Source organism: Osmerus mordax, chromosome 24 (assembly GCF_038355195.1).
Source record: "Osmerus mordax isolate fOsmMor3 chromosome 24, fOsmMor3.pri, whole genome shotgun sequence".
In the NCBI taxonomy this organism is placed as follows: domain Eukaryota; kingdom Metazoa; phylum Chordata; class Actinopteri; order Osmeriformes; family Osmeridae; genus Osmerus; species Osmerus mordax.
In genome coordinates this window covers 5800348-5827105 of record NC_090073.1, presented here as the reverse complement: position 1 = coordinate 5827105, position 26758 = coordinate 5800348, and the positions used below count along the sequence as shown (strand labels likewise).

Below are 26758 nucleotides of genomic sequence, written 5' to 3'. Positions count from 1 at the left end.
TACAGGGACATTCCCCCCGAAGCAAGTAGGGTGAAGTGCCTTGCCCAAGGACACAACGTCATTTGGCACGGCCGGGGATCGAACTGGCAACCTTCAGATTACTAGCCCGACTCCCTCACCGCTCAGCCATCTGACTCCCTAGTTCACACCTGAGTTCACTCGAGGCAGACTGCAAATTATACACTGACAATCTGGGAGGTCAACTTTTTTTCCGTAAAATAGAGGGAACCAAGTACAGCTCAGGCTGTATGATATCTTGTTTGTTTAACGTGATGTCTGCAGTCTTTAGATTCATTATTAAAATCCATTACACCTGCTCAAGGGGCACGTACCATCAACATTTGTAGTTAAGGGTCACAGACAAAGTTTTCTAGATCAAAACTGCCAGACACACACACACGCAACAACAGCAGAACATCATTTCCGCTCAAACACAGACCCACCCAGCCAGTCTTAATTCAGAGGTCAGACTGCCCCCTGAGGTTTGATTTTTTCGAAACATGACTCTCAGTTTGTACCCAGAACTGACATCAAACGGCAGCTAAATTCTTTTGCGTGTGTTGTGTTGACGATATTAATTCGAAATGAGACTTGGCATCAACCAGTGCATGAAACAAATACTGACTTCGTTTATTTGTCAAACATGTTGATCAAGAAGGATCTTCATTAATGTTGTGCACTTAATTGCACATTTTGATAGCTTAGCATTGGAGACTTGATTAACAGCACTGTACTCTGGATGTGTATTAAACCCAACGTCTGTGCCAGCTGCTAGCATCCGGTGATATCTGATATTTGACATTGTCACGTTTTTTTTTCATACATATAAACAGCAAGTCTATGAAGACATCTGGTTTATCATATTATGTGTCCCTCAGCACAGCACCACCTGCCCAGTGAGCTGTAAACTCGCTAATTAAATTCTTTATCCTTTTTGCACCAGATCACTCCTACAACAGCTGTATCACTAAACATTAATTAACACTCAATCAACTGGAGTCCCAATGCTCACACAGTTAACAATACTCTCCTCCCTCTCTCGATTTGAACCTCATCCCCCTTCTTTTCTTATGATCGAATAAAATCCTTTTGATTTTAGATCACGTGAACACGATTAATCAGAATCAGAATGGGATTTATTCGCCATGAAAGTTTGATAGCATCATCTCAAAGTTCTTATAATATTCAGAGTAAGAGGTGTTACCAGTGGGATACAAAGCCTAAGCAATACAAGCAGTGTACAACTAAGGCACGTGATTGAAGTGTACATTATATATCACTGTAAGCTGCAGCCTCCTTCACGGTAGCACAGTATTCACAAAACTAATCCCCAAATGGTCAACATGATCAAACGTAGCCTGAGTAATCACAGGGATTACTCAGTCAGCAGCAAAGAGCATCATTTAGCCGTGGCTTCCATTTCTAATGCTCGACCAGAATGCTACCTTAACCCAAATCTCTATCAAGTCTATATCAGTGGTAGGCCTATGTAGATTTCTCATGTCTATCGACAGGGACACGGACTGCTTTACACTCTGCATGTGGAATAACTGAGGCAGCAGGAGAGCTGGCTCTGAATAATGGCACACAAATGTCATGATTGAGCTGGCGTCTTGATTCCTGTTTCACATTGAAATATTGATGAGAGCATCGTGTCCTGACTCCCTCGAGCGGATGAATGCAGCGACATTTTGTGACAAGTGACACCACGAGACCCTGGATGATGTGAGACGATGCTGCTCGCTTTCGAGCAAAATCCACATCTTTGCCTCTTTGCAAAGTCGGGTTATGGAGTAAAACTACGTGTCGTCCCTCAAAATTCTCATTTTGCTGAAATCACATGACAGATTGTTCATCGGCTTGGCTGAATCTGTTACCTTTTCTCCGAGCACCGAACACTCACGACACACATCCACGATTATGGGTTTGTACCCATTAAATCCAGTTAAAAGATGAATCCTCTCATGTCTACTGTCAGGGCCCCATTTTGTGGAACACGTCTTTTGACGGTCCGCGAAGAGGCAGAGACGGTAGCAGCAGCTTTTATTGCAATGATTGATCACCTGCTGCTCTGCAGTAATTCCCTGGTGATGTTTCCTTTCTCTGCAGTCCCCCAAAATAAGATGTATCTCTCTAAGTGGGCCAGGGTGGGTTTGACAATGCTCCCAGAACGCCCCCCGCCCCCCCGTCCCCAACACCCTCAGAGTTTCAGATTCTGGATCTCACACAATCGGGCCACGACAGTGAAAAGTTTGAACGAACAGTAGAACAGTGGCCAGCATGCAGTGTTGCTCAGAGCAGTCCAGGTACCGCTGGAGCTAGAAGCTAAAACAGATGGCCGTGCCAGTGCCCGTGTCCTCGTTCGTCTTGTCTCAGCAGACGGACCTGCCGTCGCTCCAAAAGGCCGTCTGAGCCATCGGAACCCGTTATCTAACATTTCAGGGTTTTGAAGTGCTGTTTTATTTTGGGAACAGATGGGATGGAGAGACATCTATGAATGGACGAGGGCCAACTGCCGCCCGGAACATGAGACGCAGCCACGGGGGGATTGATGTGGAGTTTTTATTAAAACCATTTTTTACATAGCTTCAATTTGTACAAAAATATTTCTCCAGATTCTATGACACTCTTAATTCAATAAGCCTGAAAATAGATGATTCTTTAATAATAGATTTATTTTAGTTTGGAGGAAGTAGCCTATGGGTTTCTGTTTGAAGTGTGATATCTAGATAGCAAGTGTAGATAGCAAGTGGCTCAAAGTCTGAACGTAATGTATTCATTTAGCAGATGCTTTTATCCAAAGCGACATATAGTTCATGGGGGGGGGGGGGATCCTGCAACCTTTTCATGTGCTGTCAAGTGCTCTAACCACTGAGCTGCACCCATCCCTCCGTCTTAACCTCCTCAGCATGCAGCCCTGGCTTCGGCTCGCCTTGACCTTGGATGCCCATGAAGCATGCAGCAGCTCATCAAATATTTACGCCCAGATCTAATTCAGGACTTCATCTGTTTAGCCCCCCCCCCCCCCCCCCCCCCCCCCTCAGCACACCCTCCCTTGGCTTCAGGCTTAGTCTCTGAGGTTCAGTGACATAAGAGAAACACATCTGCACCGGGGCCTCCGGTGGAACGATGGAACGCCTGGAGGAGACCATGTCTTTCTCTCAGTAATTTGTTCACACTGGATCTTCTCACGAGGCGGTAGGTTGCGGACGTGAAACGTGGAACCTGACCCCTCGCAGTCAAGTAATAGCACTGCAGGATCCGTCTTCACTTCTTTGGGCAGAGCGGGCTTTGACCCCTCGATACTGGGAGGCCCACAAGGCACACTGCAGGCACGTGTCATCCCAGCCACCCATGAACCGTCAAGGAGTCGCCCAGTACCCACCCACCAGCCCCTGTCATACATAACGTGTTTGCTGTACTGATCCTATTTGACATGCTCACTATGACATCACGTCTCCCACCTTTACGCCCCCAACCCCCCTCCCCCTCTCCCCCTGCCCCCACGACATGCTTCCAACAATACAACACACACAGTGTATCACAGCTGCTAATGCAATCAGCGTGAGAGCAGGCCTGTAACGTGAGCCCGAACGGTGAGCTGGCAGTAGCCCACCCGGAGTCGATACAGCCAAGGTCACAGGACCGGCACCCCGCCCGCCGTTTTTTTTAATATCCCGATCCTCTGATTGGAATTCAGTAACGAGGTGAAGGGCGGCATCGGCGCAGACCCCACCGGGGATGAGCGAGGGGGGAGCGAGAGATCCTTCGCCGTGAAAAGAATTGACGAAACGAAAAAAGGGGAAGGTTAAATGAACAAACAGAAACAAGAGTCTCTGTGTCAGAGAGTGTGGGAGCGTGGAGAGAGAGAGTTTTGAGAGAGAGAGAGAACAGAGAGTGTGGGAGCGTGGAGAGAGAGAGTTCTGAGAGAGAGAGAGAACAGAGGGGGGGGTGGGGTTGGGTGGAGGTGTTATAGGACTGGTGTCACAAACACACTCGCGTGCACGCACACACGTACACACTTAATCTGTGACATCTGGATGAGCTGTTCAGCATTGTGGTTGTCACTTCATTCGAAGGGAGTGTGAGGACATCACACGCTGAGTAGTAGCTGGCACTGATCCCACAGTTTGGGTTTAACTAAGAATCCAAAGTTCCTTTCTTGGTGGATGGGGAAACACGGCATGCCTGAAAATGTCCTGTACATGACAGATGTATACCTGATGCTACAACTCAAACCAGAAATCATGACTCTTGACAATGTAATATAATGTCGTTTGTTGACATTTGCAGTTTGAGTTTGATGCCACAATGAAGAAGAATACTTTCTGTCCATGTCAGTGCTTACCCGCCGGTGGTAATGTTTCAATAGCTGCTGTATTTGCTATAATAACATGGTCACTGATAGATCAATCAATAGCTAGGCAGGCAGACAGTTAGGCAGTTCGGCAGCAGTCTGAGAGGAACAAGAGGCACATGCCTAAAGGTGCCATCCTGTACAAACAGACACACCCATATTCCAGCCGTTCTGCGCCTGACGTGAGGGGGTGGTGTGCTGGGGGGGAGGGTCACCAGCGTTGTGTAGACCTTGAGCCTGTTGGGGCTCCTGCTGCAGCAGGGTGGCTCTCTCACCTTCAGATACACCTACTGCTGGCTGACGCAGGCAGATTGCATCAACCTGCCCCTCCCCAACCACTCCCCGCCTTCACCCGTCCCTAACCAGGCATTATGACGACACAGCCCGACTGCAAGCGCTGTCTCTCTGTGAGTTCAGCACGGACGGGTTTCAGCTGTGCAAAACGACTCAGTGGACGAGACGAAGACAAGTAGCACTGTATGACTATGTTACACTGTATGACTATGTTTAGCCTGTGTTCTGCTCCTCTCTCTCACCAACCATCCCCTCCTCTCTCTGGAGGAGGGGATCCCTCTCTGAATTGCTCCTCCCAAGGTTTCTTCCATTTTTCTCCTGTTGAGAGTTTTTGGGGAGTTTTTCCTTGTCTTCCTTGAGGGTTTAGGTTGGTTGAGGGGCAGTTCTATGGGCATATGTGAAGCCCTCTGTGACATGCTTGCGTGTAAAAAGGGCTATACAAATAAATTTGATTTGATTTTAGAAAGGAGTTAGTAAAATGATGCAAATATGGACGTTCGTGTAGCAAAAGCTGACATTTAAACTATGTGGCTGCAGGTCGTATACAATATACAGACGGATGTGAGTGTTTGCAGTTTAAAACACTTGAACTGGAGATACCAGATGGAGGATGTCACTTGTGTGTGTGTGTGTGTGTGTGTGTGTGTGTGTGTGTGTGTGTGTGTGTGTGTGTGTGTGTGTGTGTGAGAAAGTGTGTGTGTGTGTGTGAGAGAGAGACAGAGACAGAAAGAGTGAAAGAGAGAGAGAAATAGGGCGTGGGGTGTTATGTGTGGGTGAATGTGTGAGAGTGATGAGTGAGTGATAGAGAGATGATGTGTGTGTGTTTTGAGGCCATGCACTGATCTGGGCTAACACCAAAGGGCTTAAATCGTCAGCTGTCAAAGTAAAAGAGCCCAATGACTCATTTTTGCCACCAATGCCTCTTAAAAACTATGAATAATTCTAATCTAAACTATTCCCATTAGGCACATTTTTTCTTTTTTGGCTATAGTCAATCTTTATACGCAATAGTGGCTGTGTGCAATGAAAATTTACCAATGCACTTTCCATTGTAGTCCATGAAAGGAGCCCTGTTATTCAATCTGTTGCCAGTCGTTGTGCCAGTAAAATTCATTAAATCAGGAAGGTGCACAAACCACATTCACACAAACATACAAGGCTATAGCCTTGTATGAGAGGAGGCATGCGTTTCACATCGCACCCTGCAATTTCAGTGCGCTTGCGCAAATGTTACCGTCCAGCGCTACACAACGCTCGTTGACAACAGTGACCGATTCCTGCTGCTGGATCCGGACTCCACGTTGTGTGCTGGACTAAAGGAGAGTTACACGTACTCCTTCTGGATTCACGTTCCTACGGAACCTTCCCTGCTTCAATACATTTGGATGTTTTTTTCTGTTGTTTCCGCTGTTCAATAACTACGTGAGTATTCGCTTTGTGGTAGTTGCAAGCTGCAGTTAAAGGAGGATGAATGAGGCTGTCCCGCGGGCTGGACTGTCTGGTTCACCTATGCAACTCAGTTTAGCGGCATGGTCAATCCTCACTCGAAGGTTAGCAAGCTGCTGCACTCAATTATATTGAATAAAGAAAGTTAAAGGTTTTGTGATAGGTTGTATTCCTTTTCTAAGGAGTGCAACGTTCATTAACAACATTAAGCCTTTTTAAGCGGTGTCAAAAATCTTAACTTGAAATTTCTGTTTTCAACACCACAGCGAAGTAAGCATTTCTCACTCGGTGTTTTTGCAATTTATAATCCCGCGATTTAACAGGTGCTCTGCATATATGCAAAAAAACAAACCTCTTTGGTGTTGCAGTTTTTGATTAGAGATGAGCTGGTTTGCAAGACTGCAGAGTAAGCAGAGTTCGGTGCACAGTCTAGCAGGTGCGAACTCGTGCCTTTGGAATGTAAATAGAAACGGTAACTCGATCTTAATTTCCCAAGGCTCCCAGGGACTAACTAAAGTGATGACGGGGATGGAGCTCCCGGCTTGTAAATGAGGATCAAGTGTGTATGTGACATTTTGTTTTCAATTAGAGTAATAGGTTTTGGTGTTTATATAATACACAAACGTTTTCTGTACTGTGTTTTTAAAACGAGGGGGTACAGTCGGCTGTGCCAAGCAGTTCGAAAGACGCCAGCTATATGGACGCAGATATATTTATTTGACCTCAAAGTTCCCCTTATTTGCAGAAAGCTTCATCAAGCTTCGGTGTTATGCTCCAGTGTTCCTTGCCTAAGGCCTTGCAGCTCAGAGGGGGGTGTTTTGGAAAACAGACGATTGACAATAGTTTTAACTGAAACCAAATCTGTCCTGGCTCACTCTTGGCAGTAATGGGCAAATACTATACGGCCCAAGAAAAGCACACAGTTAGATGATGTCTTTGTGATGTGGTGGAGTGTATAATTCAGTAGGTTGTTGGTGATGGTGTGTTAGTAAAGTGAAAAGCTGCTAGTCACTGTCCATGTGGTGTTGTAACTGAGACCAGCTGTTGAGGTAATGTGTAACCCAACCAGGGCATTACTCTGACCATTCCCGTCAGCAAACGCATCCTTCTTCCCTCATTCCAACCCTCTCTCATCCCACTCTCCCACACACACACACACACACACATTCCAGGACTGCCTGAATCAAGTGCATATTGTGCCACAGAACTGAGAAAATCTCATTAAGAAACACACTGGCAATGAAAGCCTAGAATAAAGACAGGACAAGCTTTAGTCGGAAACAAAGGCATTTGGCATCCAGAGACAGCAGTCTAGAATGCCCACAGGGTATATACTAGCATTTGATGTGCCCTGGAAACCGCCCGGCGTGGGTAGAGGAATCTCACCACCTGGGCTAAGGTTAGCATTATCATGCGCCGGATCCAGCTTTCAGAACGTGCTCGGCCAATTCCCACACGGAGTCTCATCGGAAGGATGCTGGCTGTTTAAGCTTTTTCCTGTCGGCTCCGCTGAGATGAACTGGCCTACCTGTTAGATGTTGTCAAGCCGGAGATGGATAGACACTGTGTTGTCACTCTCCTCTAGAGATCTCTCTTTGCATATCAAGAACAGTGTAGCTCTTTGACAGCATTCTCACACAGTTCAGACAGAAATAGACTAATGGTGAGGAAGCTTTTTTTTGTGTTTTTTTTTTTTACTCACTGTTTAACTGGCTCTGAAATATTCATGCCAGCATTTTAGAACTGGCGCTGGACGTGGATGCCCGTGTGTGTGTGTGTCTCTCACAGGACCAGCCTTGGTGAGGACCCCTGGTGGTTTTAAGTGCCGTGGCCCAGTCAGAGGTGTGGTGTTGCTGGTGACAGAGTGGTTAGGAAGGCCTTTACCTCCGCAGCACCAGAGCTACGTGAGCTGGGGCCCTAATGAGCTTTCCTCCCGCACACAGGAGCCCGTCTACCAGAGAGACTCGAGTGAAATCAGCCCTTGACCTGGCTGTGGTTAAAAAAGACCTGAGGGAAATTCCGATTCAGAGATGAAGGCTTTGTGCCTTGGCTGGTTATAGGAGGAGGGGTTGGCTATGGAAAACAGTCCGAAGCTGTGTGGCTGCATTAACGCCAACTCGTGCAGCACACACCTTTTGTTTACTTGCAGCTCTATTGCTCAGATTCAATACCACGCTATTTGAAGCTTGTTTTTTTGGGGGGGAGCTCAAATGCACTTTCGTCCAAAGTGCTGTGCCTTACAGAAAGGTACACACACACACACACAGCACTGCATGCTCCTTCTTGCACACGACTCACCTGAGGCTGGTGTGTGTGTCCGTGTGTGTGTGTGTGTGTGTGTGCGCATGTGCGCATGCATGTGGAGGATGGACTGTGATTGCCGTGGCTCACTCATGCATCTGGGTGCATGTTGTCTCCATTACCCGAGACAATGATGGCTCCTGCAGCAGCCACGGGTCCAATTTGACCAAACCTCCTTGTTATGTCAGGCTTGGCCTTGTTCTGTAGAGCCGTGACACACAATTTGAGACCAGGGGACGCATACACACTCGCACGCAGAGTTGAGAAAGGAACAGTGTGATTGCCATCTGTGCCAAGCCCCATAGCGTCACATCACTTTCTCTTATTATTTGCGCAGACCCACAAATGCATTAATGAAGATATAATCCTTGATATACAAAGGCTTTTAACTTAAGCTGACATTTTGTAACAAGGCTGCCGTGATACTAGTCCCTTTTGGGAGGGGCGCCTGTGCTGGGTTCTACTCAGCACAGATACTTTAGGTAAGGAATAAAACATTGAATCAAACCACCACATCCTTCTGGGGGAGGGGGGCTAGCTTTAAGAAACCAACACACAGTCCTGCAGGCACGGTGAACAATCATTTCTCAGCTACGGTGCCACGGTAATATCTCAGCCACAAAATTGCAATATGACTTTATTACTGAATGTTGCTGCTGGAATGGATTGTGTCTGTGGACCTGAACTGGGTTGAGTGGAGGATTCTTGGTCGTCTTGTTTGCACGGTGAGAGTCCTGATCTCCAGGTATCTGCATTGCAGACTGCTCTCTCTAATCTCTCATTAGATACATGACACGTGCTGAAGATGCTCTAAATGTTGTAAGAAGTAGCATTGTTAGCAATACTAAGGGGATGTAGAATTTCCTATTTTATTGTATATTTTATTTTAATTCTAAATCCCCTTAGTACTGCTTGACTATGTACCTTTAGTATAGTTAGTCCACATATTTCAGTTATTAAGATTCCTATATGTTTAATGTATGCACCTTTCTGCCAAAGTAAATTCCTTGTCTGTGCAAACTTTCATGGCGATTAAAACCCTTTCTGATTCTGATTCTGGTTATGTGTGACATGTTTGTTTTTCTTCTAACTGTCACTGACATACAGAATGCAGTACTAGAATGATTCTTTGTTCGACATTTTGGCTTGAGTTCCCATTGTTTCACATCAATGCCCTCTGTTTTTGTTGTTGTTTGTAGTTTTTATTTATTTTATTGTAGTCCACACTGCCAGCTGATCCACTGTTGCGTAACATTTAGGCAAGGCTACAGTTTGACAGAAAAATGCTGGCCCATGATTGTTGTTTTCTGCCTGGGATCGTTGCAGCCTATTTTAATACACACCAGGTCCTCAACCTGGATTCACTGGCGTAACTGTCACATATATTTGGACAGATTTTGTTTGTGTCTGTCTCTCATTCTTTGTCTTCAAATATCCTCATCCAATTGTTGTCAACAACCCAAAAGATTGGAGGAGTAGGGCTGACCCTTACCATCTTGGCTCGCCTAGCCAAGGGGCTCCTCTGCCAGCAAAACCCCCCCACTGCTCATAATGTTCCCTGCAATGAAAATGACCTAAATAAACATAGCCCGAAATATACCTCTGGGGTTCATATAACCATCCCTCAAATAGAAGAAAGTGATGGGAACGTCTAAACTGCTGGAAAGACGTTGGTGGTCGATGAGACCTGAGTCATCTCTTCTCGGGCTTTAGATTTCTCCTGTCCGTTTTCCCTTCAAGGGTAGAGATGTAATCCCACTGTAAGGCTGTCAAATTGATTCTATGTTATAGAGCCACGTCAAAGGGATATACTCGGGTTTGTCCGTCAAACAAATTATTTCCGAAAATCCCCTGTAAGTCTTTGACGAACCCCAATCGAGGACTTGTGACCCGTCGTGACGAAAACGCCATCTCCTGTGAGCCACCTCGGAGCTGTGGCCTGCAGAACTGAGCTGTGGGGGTGTGATGTGTACATGTTTTCACGCGCGCTGTGGTCGGCTAATAGAAAACCTCACTTTTCTTAAGAGATGCCCTGGGAGTCTGCATTGTCTCCGAACACGCTGAGCTTGCCATCTGCTACCTACCGCAGTACTTTGAAAGTCCTTAAAAAGTCATTACTGTGTCTTTTAAATATTGTCGTCGAATTGCCCTAGAATAGCATCTTTATTCGTGAGCAAGGGCAGGTCATGACAGGGTAGTGTGGGGTTTCCTGTAGAACGCAGAATGGTGGGCTGTCATTGGGTGGGGGGGGCGGGTCGTAATGTCCATCGGTGGTTTGCTGTACCATCGAACAGGAGACAGATAGAAGCATAAACTGTGAAATTTTCTCATTTGATTTGATGCAGTTTTTCCACTTCTTATCGTCCCCCCCTCTCCTCCTCTCCTCACCAGTGACAGGCCGGTGCTGTGGTTGTGAGACCCAGAAGACGATAAGGCTGGCCGAAGGAGCGGGGTCAGGGGACCTGGGTCCTGACATAGACCTCACCCACCTCCACTGCCCGGACATGGTGAGTCAGCCGCGCACGGCTTCGTCGCTGTCGCCGCTTGCCCTCCCGTTATGCTTTCGTCGCGAAAACGTGCAGGTGTGTTGTTGCGGCCGAGGCTGGATCTGTCGTCGGAGCCGTCGGTCTGTGTGGTCGTAGTCGTCCACGTGTCGCCCGCATTTGTCGAGGTCGCGGGGCGTGCGTTTGTCCGCCCTGCCGTGGGGGTATGAGGAAGAGACGAGAGATTAGCCAGGTCATGATGAATGACCCTGTCTCCCCCGGAGACTTACCTGTGAATTATTAAAGCTGCTCATAAATAACCCAGTGTGATGAGTGCTACATACAGGCAGAGAGAGGGAGAGAGAGGGAGAGAGAGGGAGAGAGAGGGAGAGAGAGGGAGAGAGAGGATAGAGAGGGAGAGAGAGGGAGAGAGAGGGATAGAGAGGGAGAGAGAGGCAGAGAGAGGCAGAGAGAGCAGAGAGAGGGAGAGAGAGGGAGAGAGAGGGAGAAAGAGAGAGGGATAGAGAGGGAGAAAGAGAGAGGGATAGAGAGGGATAGAGAGGGAAGCGGGGGGGGCAGAGAGAAAGGAAAAGGGGGTGGAGGGGGGGGGGTCTTGAGGGAAGGAGATGTTCAGATGGTAACTCCCACGTAAAGCCCCCTAGTGGTCGTGTGTCTGTTGGCAGCCAGGCATGCCGAGCCAGCTCCACTCGCTTAATGCACATCCGCGGATTTGTGGATGCTGTCGCTCGGTGCCCCTGCATGTCCTAGTTGTTGATGTGAGTGCCGTCGCTGTCTCTCTTGAGGGACTAGGGGACGAGGACACGGGCCGAGGTACGTAGCATGTCTGACACCCAGAGGAACAACGCCATACAAGGCGTGAGTGGTTTTAACCGCAAGCCCTCGAGGTGGAGGACAAGGCTGTTAGTCTGTTGGAGACACAGCCTGTTATTGAGGAAGTCAGCGGTTGTGGTGAGGGGTGAGAATCATATCCCGTAAACACAGAGATTGTGGAGGTTCTGTATTTCTGTTGAGAATGATCAACCCTCTTGATGGCCAGGAGGATGTTGACCCCCCCCCCCCCCCTCTCTCTCTCTCTCTCTCTCTCTCTCTCTCTCTCTCTCTCTCTCTCTCTCTCTCTCTCACCCTCTCTCTCTCTCACCCTCTCTCTCTGTCTCACCCTCTCTCACCCTCTCTCTCTCACCCTCTCTCTCCCTCTCTCACCCCTCTCTCTCTCCCTCCCTCCCAGAAGTCCATTCGATCATTCGCTAACGACGACCTCCACGTCATGGCCAAGCACGCCAGCGTGTATCCCTCTCCTGAGCAGCTGGAGCCGTGCAGACTCTGGTCTCCACCGCTGAGTGTGCCCTCAAGAAGGTGTCTGACTGGATGGACACCCTCGACACCCCCCCAGAGACGCCCCCCCCTCCCCCCACCGGCAGCGACGCCATGCCTCCCGAAGAACCCACCAGCACTGCTGCCAAGCCCGCAAAGTGAGTCCCTGTCACTGAGGGAGGACAGAGAAAAAATAAAAATTTTCCACACGCGCTACATTCACATTTTTCTTCAGTCAGCAGGCGCGTTTATCCGAAGCGACATACAAATAGCGCGTACAGGAAGTGCAACATGATATCAAGAATCCAAAGTGTGTAGCTCTAGCGTTGGCGGTGGTATTCCACGTGTGTGCATTTCCCAGGCACCGTGCAAAGTCACCCCATCCCTGAGTCCAGTGTCATGGACCTTGTTCCCCCACCCTCTCCCCCTTCTCCAGGGCCTGTAAGGGCTCGGTGCTGTGCGGGGTGATGCGCGTGGGCCTGGTGGCCAAGGGCCTCCTGATCAGGGGAGACCTGGACCCTGGAGCTGGTGCTGATGTGCAGCCAGAAGCCCACCAAGGTGCTGCTGTACACCATCAGCGCCAACCTGCCCTGCAGATCCAGGTGAGACACATCGACCCCAACAAGACAGACATCCAAGTCAATGACGGAGACCATATAACAGAGGATCACTGTGAATGAATAAATAATGTGTGAGTGGTGGAGATTGGAAAATGTATCCGATGATGGTGTGATTAGTTCTTAAAGAAGAATTGTACTGTGTATAACGAGGATAATAATGGGGTGGGTTGCGATGGTGAAACATACAATATGTAAACACCATTGCCTGCGGTAACATAAGCAGTGGAACACGCTGAGTCCACAGACTATAATATTGACTTCCAATCGCAGGCGTGCATCTCGCCTAAAGAAACCACACGATCCACTCTTCCGAGTGTGCTTCCTGCACCCAACACACACACACACGCATGCACGCATACTTAATTACCTGCCATGCCTGCTGTGTGCACTTTGTCACCAGGAGAGGGTCCATTTGAAGCCCTCATTTCCTGAGCTAAACTGGGCGAGGGTGTCAGTAACGGCGTGATGGATGGATTCATCCTTTAAAACGAAAGAACGGGAGAGAGAGAGGGAACTCGAGAGGGAGAGGGAGAGGGAGAGAGGGAGAGAGGGAGGAGAGGGAGAGAGGGAGAGAGAGAGAGAGAGAGAGAGAGAGAGAGAGAGAGAGAGAGAGAGAGAGAGAGAGAGAGAGAGAGAGAGAGAGAGAGAGAGAGAGAGAGAGAGAGAGAGAGAGAGAGAGAGAGAGAGAGAGAGAGAGAGAGAGAGAGAGAGAGAGAGAGAGAGAGAGAGAGGCAGAGAGAGGCAGAGAGAGGCAGAGAGAGGCAGAGAGAGGCAGAGAGAGGCAGAGAGAGGCAGAGAGAGAGTGCACCTTGAATAATTTCCTTTGATTAAAAAAAATCTCCGCCAAAGTTTAGAAACAAAACGCCGGCCACCGGAATACAAAACCCTGGCCTGGGTTTTATCCATTCTCAACCCAGTATGATTCGTATGGTTTAAGAGGTCAAACACGGACGTTTCCGTGTGGGACTTCCGTGTGGGGTGTGCGTGGTGCGGACGTCATGTGACCCCTTGCCCTCCGCAGACGCTGACGGAGGACAAGTACGAGGTGCGCCCGTGCGTGTCGGAGGCCGCCATCCGAGTGTTCAACACCAAAGACCCCGCCCTCACCCTGAAGATCTGCCTGTCCTCCCTGGCCATGAGGGCGGAGCGCGACACCCCAGCCCAAGGTACGCTCCCCTCTCTCCACCCCTCCCACCCCCCCCCCCCCCCCCCGCCCGGCACTAGCCTTGAAGAGAAATAGCGCGCCCTCCGTTTTACTTAACCTTTATTTTGACAACGGAGAGAACGGAGGAGAGATGCGGTGGGGTGGGGGGGTTGAGAGAGGTGGAGAAGAGGGGAGACAGGAAAGGGCACGGGCAGATGAAACGAGTCGGAAAGAAAGAGAGGGGGGGGGGGGGGGCGGAGGAGAGATATATGAATCGCAGGAAGAAAGGGAGAGGTGAAATCGGAGGAAAGATTGCGGGCGGACGAAAGGCAGCCTCTGGAGAGGGAGAGAGAGAGAGACGCTCAGAGGAGGGCTGACACCCGAGAGCGGAGGGGCCGAGGGAGGGAAGTGATCCACATGGAGGCCGGGCACTGAGGAGGGGCTGAAAGCTGAGAGGTCCCGCCGCGAGGTGATGGAGGGCTGGAGATATAGATCTTTTGTGTCTGGCCGGCCCTGGAAAGAACAGACGCCTCCGTTGATGACCGCACGAAAGCCTGGATCGAGTGTACAAAAAGAGCCCTTCCCTCTCTTTCCACCACCATGTCCTCATCCACTTATCGCCAGGGTGCTTGGTTACAACCCTCCTCAGCCTGCGTCTCAGTCAGAAGTTACCGCCTGACATCGTCTTAGACGCACCGGCGTTCAATGCCTCAGACTCTCTCCATTGTTTTTCCCTTCAAAACAGTGAAATGAAAGATATGAATGGCAGGTGATTCGGCAGGGGATGAAGCCGTTGTGCAGCGTTGCGTCACCCCCATTGTGACACGGCTTTCTCTAGAGATGATTGGGTCGGGCCTCCACAATAGGGGAAGAAAACGGGTCTGTAGCCGCGGTACATAGAATCTGCATATCACAATAGCGCAAGTTGGGTGTGAAGCTGTTTCACCACGGGAGGGATCAGCGCGGCTCTGTCTTCAGACAAAGCAGCGTTTTTACAGACGTTTGAGTTCTCTCTCTCTCTGTGTTGTCGTGTGCTAGCCGAGCCCTGCAAGGTTTGGTTCTAGAAACGGCATGAGAGCATCACTGACGGACTGAGCTCTACTCAATATCTGACTGACTGACTGGTCTTGACTGACTGTCTGACTGACTAACTAGTCTTGACTGACTGACTGACTGACTGACTGACTGATTGATTGGCTGACTGACTGATTGATTGATTGATTGATTGGCTGACTGACTGGTCTTGAATCACTGACTGACTGGTCTTGACTGACTGACTGACTGGTCTTGACTGACTGACTGACTGACTGACTGATTGATTGGCTGACTGACTGATTGATTGATTGATTGATTGGCTGACTGACTGGTCTTGAATCACTGACTGACTGGTCTTGACTGACTGACTGACTGGTCTTGACTGACTGACTGACTGGTCTTGACTGACTGACTGACTGACTGATTGATTGGCTGACTGACTGGTCTTGAATCACTGACTGTTGACGGATCCTCACTTTCCGACCGACTGTCTGACCGACCGTCGGACTAATTGACTGTCTGACTCATTGACCGACTGGTCTCTCGACCCTCTGACTGACAGTTCTAACATGTTCCTGGCCTGTGCTCATTCACTCCTGGTTATGTTGCCACAGCTCCCAAGCCCCAGCGTGTTGGTGTGTGGAGTGTGACACCTGCCAGGCCAGGGCCCTGCAGCCGACGAGGCCCAGCGCAGGAAGCCCGGGTACATGGGGCTTCCCCGAACTACAGAACCCCACAGAAAAGAACTACAATTCCCTCTCTGCCTCAGACATGCTCCTCCTCTCCCTCCCTCCCCCTATCTCCTTTTACTAGGCTTCTCTTCTCTGGGTCACTGTGCACCATGAAATTCTGGATCATGTCCATTTCAGAGCAGGCGAAACCTTTCTGAGGGACCTTTGACCTTTTTGAAGGATTGGCCCTAAGCTTCCAACGCAGTATGCCAACTCTTACCAGTCAAAAGGCTCAGAATGACATGCTGTAATTTCATGGTGAAAAGCCAGTAGTATTAATGTCATTTATGTTCTGGTCACTAATCAAAAGTCGAAGCTGATGATGTCAAGGAGCGTTGTACTGGGGTTGTCTGTATGTACGTGGTCCTGACATTCCACTGATGACTCCTTCATGGCCTGCCATTGGGGAAGAGGGGATTTAGACACTCACAACAAAGATCAGATGTTTGGGGTTCACGGCACAGTGGAAATTGACATTTTAAACTGTGACAGTTAAATTAGACGACAAAAGTTTTCATTTGGTTGATTTGAGCTTGGGTTCACCCAAGGGTCATTGTGAACAAATCATTAACGGTATATGCAATGCTTACTGTACCAGACCCAATTCAAAATCTATATGACCTTCAGGCGGGACTGCCTCGTCCAATGCCTACAGTACAATACTGCATTTCCCAGAAGACCCTGGGGCAGAACATGAAGGTGGTCAGTCTTTGGTCTTAGGTGGTGTGACGCGGGATGATGACCCCTATGTCTCTCATTGATTCTTCTGTTTGTCCTCCACCTCTTTCATCCAGCTTTCACTACAGTCTCTACTGCAAGGGCCTGAGACCACCACACAATGACCTCTAACCCCGCCCCCTGCTGTCCTCTGGGGATAGAGTAAACAGAAAATGCTGTATGGGGATTCACACTGTATATCATAAAATATATTAAACAATTTCCTTCCAATTTTATAAACTGTATTTATGCTCTCTATATATTTGATATACATTATACAGCTATTTTCTTCTCATTGAACCAGGCCTGGATTATTTATCACCTCAAGTCAGATTAAGATCTGCTTCTAAAATGACACTTATCAGCGATATTTATCAATGTTTTGGTAATTTTATGGGTTCCCCATCCATTGGAATGAATTATGACTGTAATCCAAAATTGATGTTTTGTTTCAAAACAAGATATACTTTCTTAAAGTGGTTGTATCATCTTTTTCCCTTTTATAACTGTAGTACATATGTGAATGCCGCACCTGGAATATCTTCAGTTCCATAAGAAATCTCTTTATATAGCGCCAAATTATATGGAGAAAGTTAATTCGCCATGGATTAATGACTGGTAACAGTCTTTCCGTGGGCAAGGTCCTCTGTAATTATCCCTCCGCTCTGATCTGCGTGGTCTGGTCTGCAGTCCATTTGTCTGCTTGTCCCACGGAGGTCATCCCTCCCTCCCCCCCCCCCCCCCCCCCCAAAGAAAAAGAGCGTTCACTTTCTTTTCAGGGTGGCAGTTTTCCCTCAGATGTTTATGTTGTGGCTCTGCTTCCTCCTCCTTTCTCCTCCATGGCTCAGACGCCGTCATGGCAGGGACGCACCCACAGGACGCCAGTAGTACACATAAACATCTGATCCCCAGATGCAAGACCCTCAATATCAGTATGGCACCCCCAATTCACAATCACCATCAATCTGGACCTCTCCCCCAATAGCCGGCATCTCAAATAGCGGGGACACGCGCGCTAATTGTACGTCGGTTTGGATGAAAGCGCCCGCTCGTTGAAGAAAATGTCAGACGACTTGCATTAGTGGTGCCCCCCCCCCCCCGATGAAACGATAACGACGAAATATTTCATCTCAGTCATCCCAAGTGGCCGTGTTGTAGAGCCACCGCCATGCTCTCATTAAGGGCCTGCACCACAGCGATAACACACTAATCCGGCGTGACCGTCTCCCCCGGTGGCCACTGATCTGCATCTAGACTGAGAGTCCGAGCCGGGGGGCGGGGAGGGGGGGCGGCGCATGCACTCACGTATCCTCCTGTGACGGTTGTGTGTGTGTGTGTGTGCGTGTGTCAACGCTCGGACCCCTCCCCTCCGCCCACCTCCCCTTTTTCCTGTGCATGAGACAAAACATGTCATTGATTTATCAGCACCCCCCCCTACCCCCCACGCACACACACTCCCTGCTTCCCCCCCCCCCCCCACCCTTATCAGCTCATTCTATCAGATCAGTGGGATGCTAATTGATAGCTGTTCACCCTGCTGCCTGCAGGGTCAGTAGGCCCCCTGGGTCCCTGTGTTGAGTCTCCTGTGTTCTCACCCTGTTCCCCTCTCCAGGGGATGCCTCGGAGCAAGGCCAGGATCGCCAGGGGGAGGAGGAGGAGGGCGTCCTAGACCGGCACAGGTGCCGGGCAGCTCTGGCATCCCTCAGGCATGCCAAGTGGTTCCAGGTATGCCATCTGTTCCGGCCGGTATGCCATCTGTTCCGGCCGCTTCCGATTTAGATTTCGCCCCATTTCGTTTTCTTGCTTTCAATAAATTGTGTGTCAAAGGACGTTCGCTCTGCGAAGGCGGTGGTTTCCTTTGTCTAGCATGGCTGCTGGATTCAACCTTGTATCTCTCTCTCTCTTTGTCACACTCTCCCTCACTCTCTCTCCCTCCCTCTCTCTCTCAGGCCAGAGTTACAGACCTGAAGTCCGGTGTCATTGTCTTGCGTGTGCTCAGGGACATGTGCAACAGAGTGCCTGTGTGGCAGCCAATCAAAGGATGGGTAAGACGAGGAGGAACAGAATAAGAAAATGAAGCAACGAGAGGGAGTTCTATATAATTTCTGAATATCAGCAGGGCTGTGGTTTCCTTGCAGGTATGAGGCCACAGGGGCCAAGTAATAAGGACAGACTCCCTCTCGTCCAATCAAATTACTTGGCTGGAACTCAGTGTTGGATAAAAGAATGTTGCTGGTTCAAAGATCGGAGCGACTACAGTGCGTACGGTTGGCTCCTTGTTACATTGTCATCCAGTCTCACTAAGCTGTCCTCCCCTCCCAGCCCCTGGAGCTGCTGTGTGAGAAGTCCATAGCCACCTGTAACCGCCACCTGGGGCCGGGAGAGGCGCTGCGCAGGGTCCTGGAGTGCATAGCGTCAGGGATCCTCCTCCCAGGTCGGCACCCCCCGACATCTAACCCCTGACCCCGGATCGGCAGCCAAACTCGAACCCTGTGCTCGCTGTATTTGTTGTTTTCTCGAAATGGTTTGTTTGAATGGTTTGGCTTGTTGTCCAAGGTGGGCCGGGAGTCCACGACCCATGTGAGAGGGAACCGACCGACAGCCTGTCTACCCTCACAGCCCGACACGCTGAGGGAATCACGCACAGCGCACAGGTCAGACGCCCCCGCCCAGACACTCTGTATCAGTCGTGCGTAAACATCGTCCATTTCGAGACTGATTAAGGCCATTTCAAGACTGACGCCTCTCATGTACTGTACAATAGACTGCAGCAAATTTGACCTATACCAGGACAGGAAGGACAATTCTCTCCTCCTCCTTGTGGTCTCCCTCCCTCCCTCCCTCTCTCTGTCTCCCCCATTGATTGGAAGTGGAGGAGCATTTGTATAAAGCTCCAGAGGCCTCAGATCAGACCAGGGTCTATATTTAGACAGCGAGGCTGGTACTGCAGCAGCACCTCAGCCACGACCTCTGCTCTGCAGCCCCTGGGAGCTGAAGGAAACCGGAGGAGGAAAGGCATAATTAGATCACTAATGAGCGTGGGAAGACCGACCCCCCCCCCCCCCTCCTTCTCTCCCCCCTCGCAGCCCCCTGCACCCAGCAGACCCCGCTGTTGCTGCTTCCATGAAAGCCAGAGCGAGCCCAAGGCTACACTGCAGCATACACACACACAGACACACACACACGTAGATGAAATAGCAGTAAAATGTGTCAGGGAATTCACTGCTGCTCAGGCTGGTTTTATTTCCCCGTTTGCTTATGCAAAAGCGCTCTCTCTCTCTCTCTCTCTCTCTCTCTCTCTCTCTCTCTCTCTCTCTCTCTCTCTCTCTCTCTCTCTCTCTCTCTCTCTCTCTCTCTCTCTCTCAAGCGGTCTAATTACTGTATGCTCTCTGAAGAGGAGCTGGAGAAGGGGCTTGTCGTCCTCCTGGTTGGTTCTATCGATTGCCTTCCAGGGGGCTATCTTGTAACTGGGTTGGGGAATATGGGGTTGGGTTGTGGACTGCAGATGAAGCGATCTGGCCTTATTCTGTCGTCTGTGCTTGTCTCGGTGGGTTGGTGTGTTTCAGCATGCGCTACGTCTCCTGGCCTTTGGACAGATGTACAAGGTTCTGAATATGGATCCTCTACCTGCAAGTAAACCCACACAGAGACTTTTCGAAGGTGTGTGTGTCTGTGTGAGCGTGTGTATGCGCTTGTGTGTGTAGTTGTGTGAGACGGATATACACGCACATTCTCTCTCATTCTGGGAGGGAAAAAGAGTGGAAGAGAGAGAGAAGAGTTTGTGTGTGGTTGTGTGTGTATGCACCAGGGAGTCTCAGGTCCATGCTTGAGTGGCTTCAGACACTGTATTTGTCTTCTCTCCAGGGAGGAATCTGAAGAGACAGAGAGAGGATGTTCTCCCCGACGACAGAGAAGCTCAGAAGAGAATGAGAGGTGATGACCGCGATTCTCCTATTGTCACCAGACCTCTCAGTGTCTCATTAAGGGAGCATGTAGCACCATCAGCTTATCACCATCCCTTAATTACTCTCAGTCTTGGATACTGTGGAATGTACAACAGGTGCAATAAATACTTGAAGTATAAGTATTTTCCTCATTCTTATTATTATTACTTATTATTACCAGTGCAATGCCCTTTGGCAGCAAATGCCAGGGCAGTTCGGCTTTCGAGATTCATGGCTCCATCGCTTAGTGCAGCCCAAAGCGGTTCTATTTATTTCTCGCAAGATCCATGGCGCCGAACGCGTGGATATATATTGATATTTATTTATCTACACGTGGCACTGCATGTCTTGGGGTCCTGAGCAAGACACCGGCCCATTTCCTCCATTTCATCATTCGCTTCTTGAGATAACTTAGCCACAGACACACACACACACACATACAGACAGAGAGGACCTCCTTTACAGTTGGATTGCTTCATGCCCTGTCTAATGAGGGAGGCAAATGACAGAAGTGAGGTACATGACAAGTTTTTTTTTTTTCCCCAAGAGCATTCTAATGAAGCTGCTTGATTCGGAAGCACAGAACCATGACCTCTCTCGCCCCCCTCTCACCCTCTCTCGCCCCCCTCTCACCCTCGCTCGCCCCCTCACACCCTCGCTCGCCCCCTCACACCCTCGCTTTCCCCCTCACACCCTCGCTCGCCCCCTCTCGTCAGGGGAGACAGCGAATGGGTCACAGTAATTAAACCTCCTCCTGCTGAAACCAATCCTATGAGACTTTCATCTCCTCACAGTTCAAAGCAGGTGGGGGGGGGGGGGGGGGGTTGAGAGATGGAGTTGAATTAATACTCCCATCTGGGCAGACAGACTCACACGCACACACACAGACTATTATCTCTCCCCTCCACAGGAGATGAACACCCCCCTACTTACATTACTACTGTATATATATATATATATTATTATACATATATAGAATTACTGTCTTCTGTATTTTACACCCTCCACGCCATGGTAGAGTGGTTCTATTCAAAGGGGGAAAATGTGCTGCCCTTAGAGCAGCTAGCATAGCTCAAGTATGTACAATAAAAAGGCTGTGAGAAATCGAATCAAACTAAGTGTACATGTATCGTCCTTTTAGCAAGCATTGTTACAAGTCTTCACAGAGATGCACAGCATCGATATCCAACCTAAACCCTCAGAGAACCCAAGGGAAAAAACTCCTAATCGTCAGTTATCAGATGCTTTCATCCAAAGCGAATTACAGAACAGGGGGAGGTGAACCTGCGCCCTAACGACCTCTGTCCCCCTCTCTAGTGCTGGACAGCAAGATGACGGACCCCACCCACCCCATGAACGCCCTCATGCGCCTGAACCAGGTCCACCCCGGGCTGCAGTACAAGCTGCTGGGCCAGTCCGGCCCGGTCCACGCTCCGGTCTTCAGCATGTCCGTGGAGCTCCAGGGGACCGTCTACGAAGCCTCCGGCGCCTCCAAGAAGATGGCCAAGCTCCAGGTGGCTCTGAAGGTAGCGGCCCGTCCCTGGGAGGGGAACGTGGGGGGCTGGGGGGTTCGCTGGGGGTTTGCGGTTGCTAACCGGCTTGTACACTGCGGCTCTCGGCGGTCCGAATTATTTCTGTCCTTCACCCCCCCTCCTCCTCCTCCTCACCCTCCCGCTCCTCTCCCTCCCCCAGGTGCTGCAGGCGCTGGGCTACCCGGGGGGCCTCGACGGCGACCTGGACTCCCTGAGCGCCGACGAGAAGTCTGACGGGGAGAGCAAGAACGACAGGATGTCGACCACCTCCAGCACCAACTCGGTCTCCTCCTCCACGGACACGCCCGAGGTAAACGACAACAGTAACAGCAACAACATCATGTCTGCCTGGAGTTGGCTGGTCGCACGAATACAATATTAATGTAGACATTACCATCAATAATACAGCACATTCAGATTTGAGTAGAAGCTGCGGGCTTATGCGTGTGACCACTACTGTGGATGCGGGTTCCTAGCGCCGCATTTTCGGTTGGTGCGGTAGTAATTCACGATGCAGGAGCACGCGGACTTGCTCCAGCCCCATGCGGGGATCTGACCTGTGTTTGTGCCCGCAGCCGCGAGCGCCCGGCCCCATCCTGACAGCAGGAGGGAAGAATCCGGTGATGGAGCTCAACGAGAAGCGCAGGGGCCTCAAGTACGAGCTTGTCTCCGAGAGCGGCAGCAGCTACGACAAACGCTTCATTATCGAGGTGAGACCTTGTGGGACACACACGCACACACACACATACATACACACACACACAGACGGACACACACACATACACTCGTCTGTCACGTGTATGGTGTCCCCTCCAAATCAACCTAGTCTTTCGAGGGATTACAGGTCTGAATTAATGATCTTCCTCTCTCTCCTCTTCCTCTCTCTCCTCTTCCTCTCTCTCCTCTTCCTCTCCCTCCTCGTCCTCTTCCTGTTTCTGCGTGACAGGTGGAGGTTGACAAGCAGAAGTTCCGAGGGACGGGGCCCAACAAGAAGGTGGCGAAGGCCAGCGCCGCGCTGGCGGCCCTGAAGAACCTCTTCTCCGGTTCCAAAGGTCCCAGCGGCAAGAAGAAGAAGCCCAACCCCCCGGTGAGTGGAGAGATGTCAGCCGCCGCCGCCGCCGCTTCTCAGTGAACTCCTAGATAGATGCCTGATGAAACGGCCGTTTTGATGATGCGGGTCGTCTTCTTCTTCGTGTGTGTGTAGATGAAGAGGCCGGCGCCGGCGGTGGTAACGGTCCCGGCTCACGTCAGTAGACCGAGAGGGCTGCCTGTGATGCCCAGAGCGCCGTTTATCAACGCACACCCCACCCATGGATACCTAACACCAGGTTAGTGTGTGTGTGTGTGTGTGTGTGTGTGTGCGTGCGTGTGTGCGTGCGTGCGTGCGTGCGTTCAAATGTTATGATCCGTTGATGATAACACTTTCCCTGTGTCTCCTTGAAGGCTTTGGAGCACCCTATGGTTATGGTCCTGCAACCCCCCTTCCTGGCTACGGTAAGCCCAGAGGGACACATTGTGCCTGCAACAGCATCTGCTCTCAATTACACACTCATGGTGTTTTCACTTTATTTTGCATCGTGTTCACTATTCGTTACACCTCACATTATTGCTCGAACAGAAACTCAACACAATCCCATCTGTTTTTATTGTTTTCCTTTGTAGGTTTCACCCCCAGAATGCCCCAAGTCATACTTCCAGTCATGAGATTCCCCCAACCTTTCCCCATCTCTCACCTGTACCCCTACTAAGACTGCCCTGTACTCCTCCACCCTCCATGTCTTCTGCTCAGAGAAGATTCTAGATGTTTTCACCTCCTAAAAGGAGTATTGAGATGTGTTTGATATGTTCCTTTGTTTGTCATGTCTTGTATGACGTTATGATTTTTAAGACAAAACTGTTTTTCTTGAAAAGTTCAATTGAATGTTCTGTGAATTTTGATTCTGGATATTGATTGTCCATGACTTTGTTGAAAGTAGAACCTTTTTATGGGTTATAGCTCTATTTTGTGAGATACATTTTATTTTGAACTCTGTTAAGAGTTAAGATATTGCATTTGATAAAAAATAAATAAAAAATGGGCCAAAAGTTGAGTAGTTTGGAACCCTGTCAGATATCTGCATCACTTCCTGTCTCTGCTTCACCCAATCAAAACACATTGATCATCGAAACAAATGTTCACGTTGTTCAATTGTTCTCTAACATTGACTGTCATGGGCTTTAACCAGTCTGTCTCTGGTTGTCTCTCCCCAGGGGGTCTGTACATTGACAGTGCCTTCTACCAGGCCCAGGCCCTGGCCACTCCTCTCATCCTTCACCTGGGACCCCAGGATCTCTTCTGACCCCTGCAGACAGGGGGAGGGGCCGGACTGTGACCCTGCTCATGCCTCTTTGGGCTCGCTCACCCCCCTCTCTCTCTGTCACTCCCTCTTTTTCTTCCTCTTTTGTGTCTATTTCGGGTTTCTTCCTCATTCTCTCTCACTCTCCACCTCCATTTCTCACTTTGGCCTCTATTTTTGTTTTCTTCCGTATTCTCTCTTCTTCTTTCTGTCTCTTTTTTTCCTTGCCATTATCTCCCTCTCCATCGAACTTTTGCCTGTATTTCAGTCTGTTTCCGTCTCCAACTCATTATTTCTCTCTCTCACTGTTTCTCTTTCACAAAACTGTCATGGACTGCCTGGGCGTCAACTGGAGAATAAGCAATACATAATCTGACATGGAGGGACTTTCTTTCTCTGGGCTACAATACTGGTCTGACTGGACAGGAAACTGCAGGCCTGCATATGAAAATGAAAATGAGATGGACTTTTAGAGGAATATGAATGTGATTTGTGTACAGAGTTAGTACGGATGTGAGACTCATGAGTTTGTTCAACTCAGTCCTATTTCTGAATAACCTATGAGAAGTTTACTGTACTGTCTGTATTATTTGAATTTATACTGTACCTCCTGAATGTGAAAACCGTTGTGGACACAATACCCTCGTTTACAAAATATACAAGCAGATATATCTATTCCAATGTGAGGTGAAAAGATTGTTGACATATTTCCAAGTGAAAGTGCAAAAGATTTACGCCCGTTATTGTATTTTGACATGAGCAACTGGTCATATCAGCATCATTTGATCCTGCTTCACAAATGACCTGTGATGATTCCCACCAGAAGCTTGCACTCCCACACTGTAGATAAGGTTGTGTTATGTATGTATTATGTATTGCACAGCAGTCTGAAGAAAGCACATTCCTTCTGCATTCTGACTGGAAAGCACAAGTCTCATGAGCAATACTAAACTCAGGGAAGGACGTACTGTCTATCTCCACCAAGGAAACTGCTTCTTCATCACAACGTTCATCCTTCTGTGTACACACACACACACACACATTTATATACAGGTCACAGAAAAAGGCACAAGCTTTTATTGTTTTCCATGATGTATTTATATAGCTCACAGGTCATCACCCTGCTGACAAGGATATCATGATATTATTACCTACTGTAGATTGAGCAGTTTTTTGGTGCTGAATGTGCTTAGTAGAATGTATAACCAAAGCTTCACATGGAAACATCCTCCCATAGTGTATAAACGTGTTAACCGGCAAAATGTACAGTATAGAATCCTTTTTTGTGTTCTAGGAAATTGATTGGAGGGGGGGGGGGGAAGGATATATGTTTCTTGTTTATGAATCTTCTGTTTAGCTGGTGTGTATAAGAGTTGAACTTTCTGTACCTGATCCCTGCTGGAGCCCAGAAGGTAATGCTAACCACACACTGGTGCTAACGTGTATAAAATAAAATGATAAACATCTGAGCTGAGCGGTTCCTTCCTAATCTACCAGAATTTAGACCAGAATGTCAGCGTAGCTTCCCCATTCTTGTCAATAGAGGTCTGTTGTCTTATGAGCGTCATCTTTTCCATGGAATAAAGGAACTGGACACCCAATTCGAGTTAACAATCTCTGTGTGCTTCAGGCTTTGGACCATGCACAACATGCAGGACATCGTTCAAGCCTGTCGGTTTGGGATTATGGAGGGACTGGGTGTTCTAGCGAGTAACTAACCTAGCCTTTCCGTCACCTGCTGAGGAGTGTGTGTGTGTGTGTGGGGGGCAGGGTATCAACCTTGTGATCTGGAGAAAATAAACATTTATGAGCAGCTTTAACCCTCCTCCCCCACTTGACTCCCTTACACCACATCTCCTCTTTTGTTGACCTGGAATGGAGCTTGGTTGAATCTAAACTGAATGTTTTTTGTGAGCGACTGACTGACTGACACAGGATTGGTGAACTCATGTGAACCTAGGCACAAACACACACACACACTGAGATCACATCGGACCCTACTGATATTTTTAGAGGTGAGAGCCAAGTGGGTGAGTATTAGATTACGCAACTCTGGCACATGTCAGTCTCGCTATTGGACCGCTGCTCCGCTCTGGCGTAGAGATCTAGCATGTTCGCTACGAGTCTGGCCCAATGAAACAGATCCACATTACACACCTCATTTAGTTAGAAATGCCACGACAGAACAGGGTGGGCGGTCGTTCTCTGGAAACTTCTGATCACCGGAGAAGAGGTTTTATTGGACGACAACCACCCTCTGTTTTACAGTCAGTACTTAAAACATATTAACCAGAGAAGAGTAAGATGTTCTTCTAAGACATGAAGGCATCTCATGTTCGGTATCTACACGTACCTACTGCCAAGTGGCACAAGGTCTATAGGGTCAATGTGTCAGTGAGGATGACACGGACCTGTCATTATTAATGTGCTCTGTCTGACTTGCTATCAGACTTGCACATCCTTAGGACGATGGAAGCCTTACTCTG

General features: G+C 49.1%; 1 protein-coding gene and 1 pseudogene across 1 annotated transcript; both read left to right on the top strand.

The window, feature by feature from the left end:
• Nucleotides 1-11721: 11721 nt before the first annotated feature.
• On the top strand, nt 11722-13861 carry LOC136933097 (spermatid perinuclear RNA-binding protein-like; annotated as a pseudogene).
• Nucleotides 13858-24180, top strand: LOC136932630 (spermatid perinuclear RNA-binding protein-like). Its single transcript, XM_067227811.1, has 14 exons — nt 13858-13999; nt 18073-18185; nt 18410-18505; nt 18783-18894; nt 19017-19114; nt 20027-20120; nt 20325-20393; nt 21722-21930; nt 22097-22246; nt 22512-22646; nt 22883-23023; nt 23141-23264; nt 23380-23430; nt 23599-24180. Exons 1-14 carry the CDS (start codon nt 13969-13971, stop codon nt 23682-23684), a joined length of 1509 nt encoding a protein of 502 aa, XP_067083912.1. The 5' UTR covers nt 13858-13968; the 3' UTR covers nt 23685-24180.
• Nucleotides 24181-26758: the final 2578 nt, after the last annotated feature.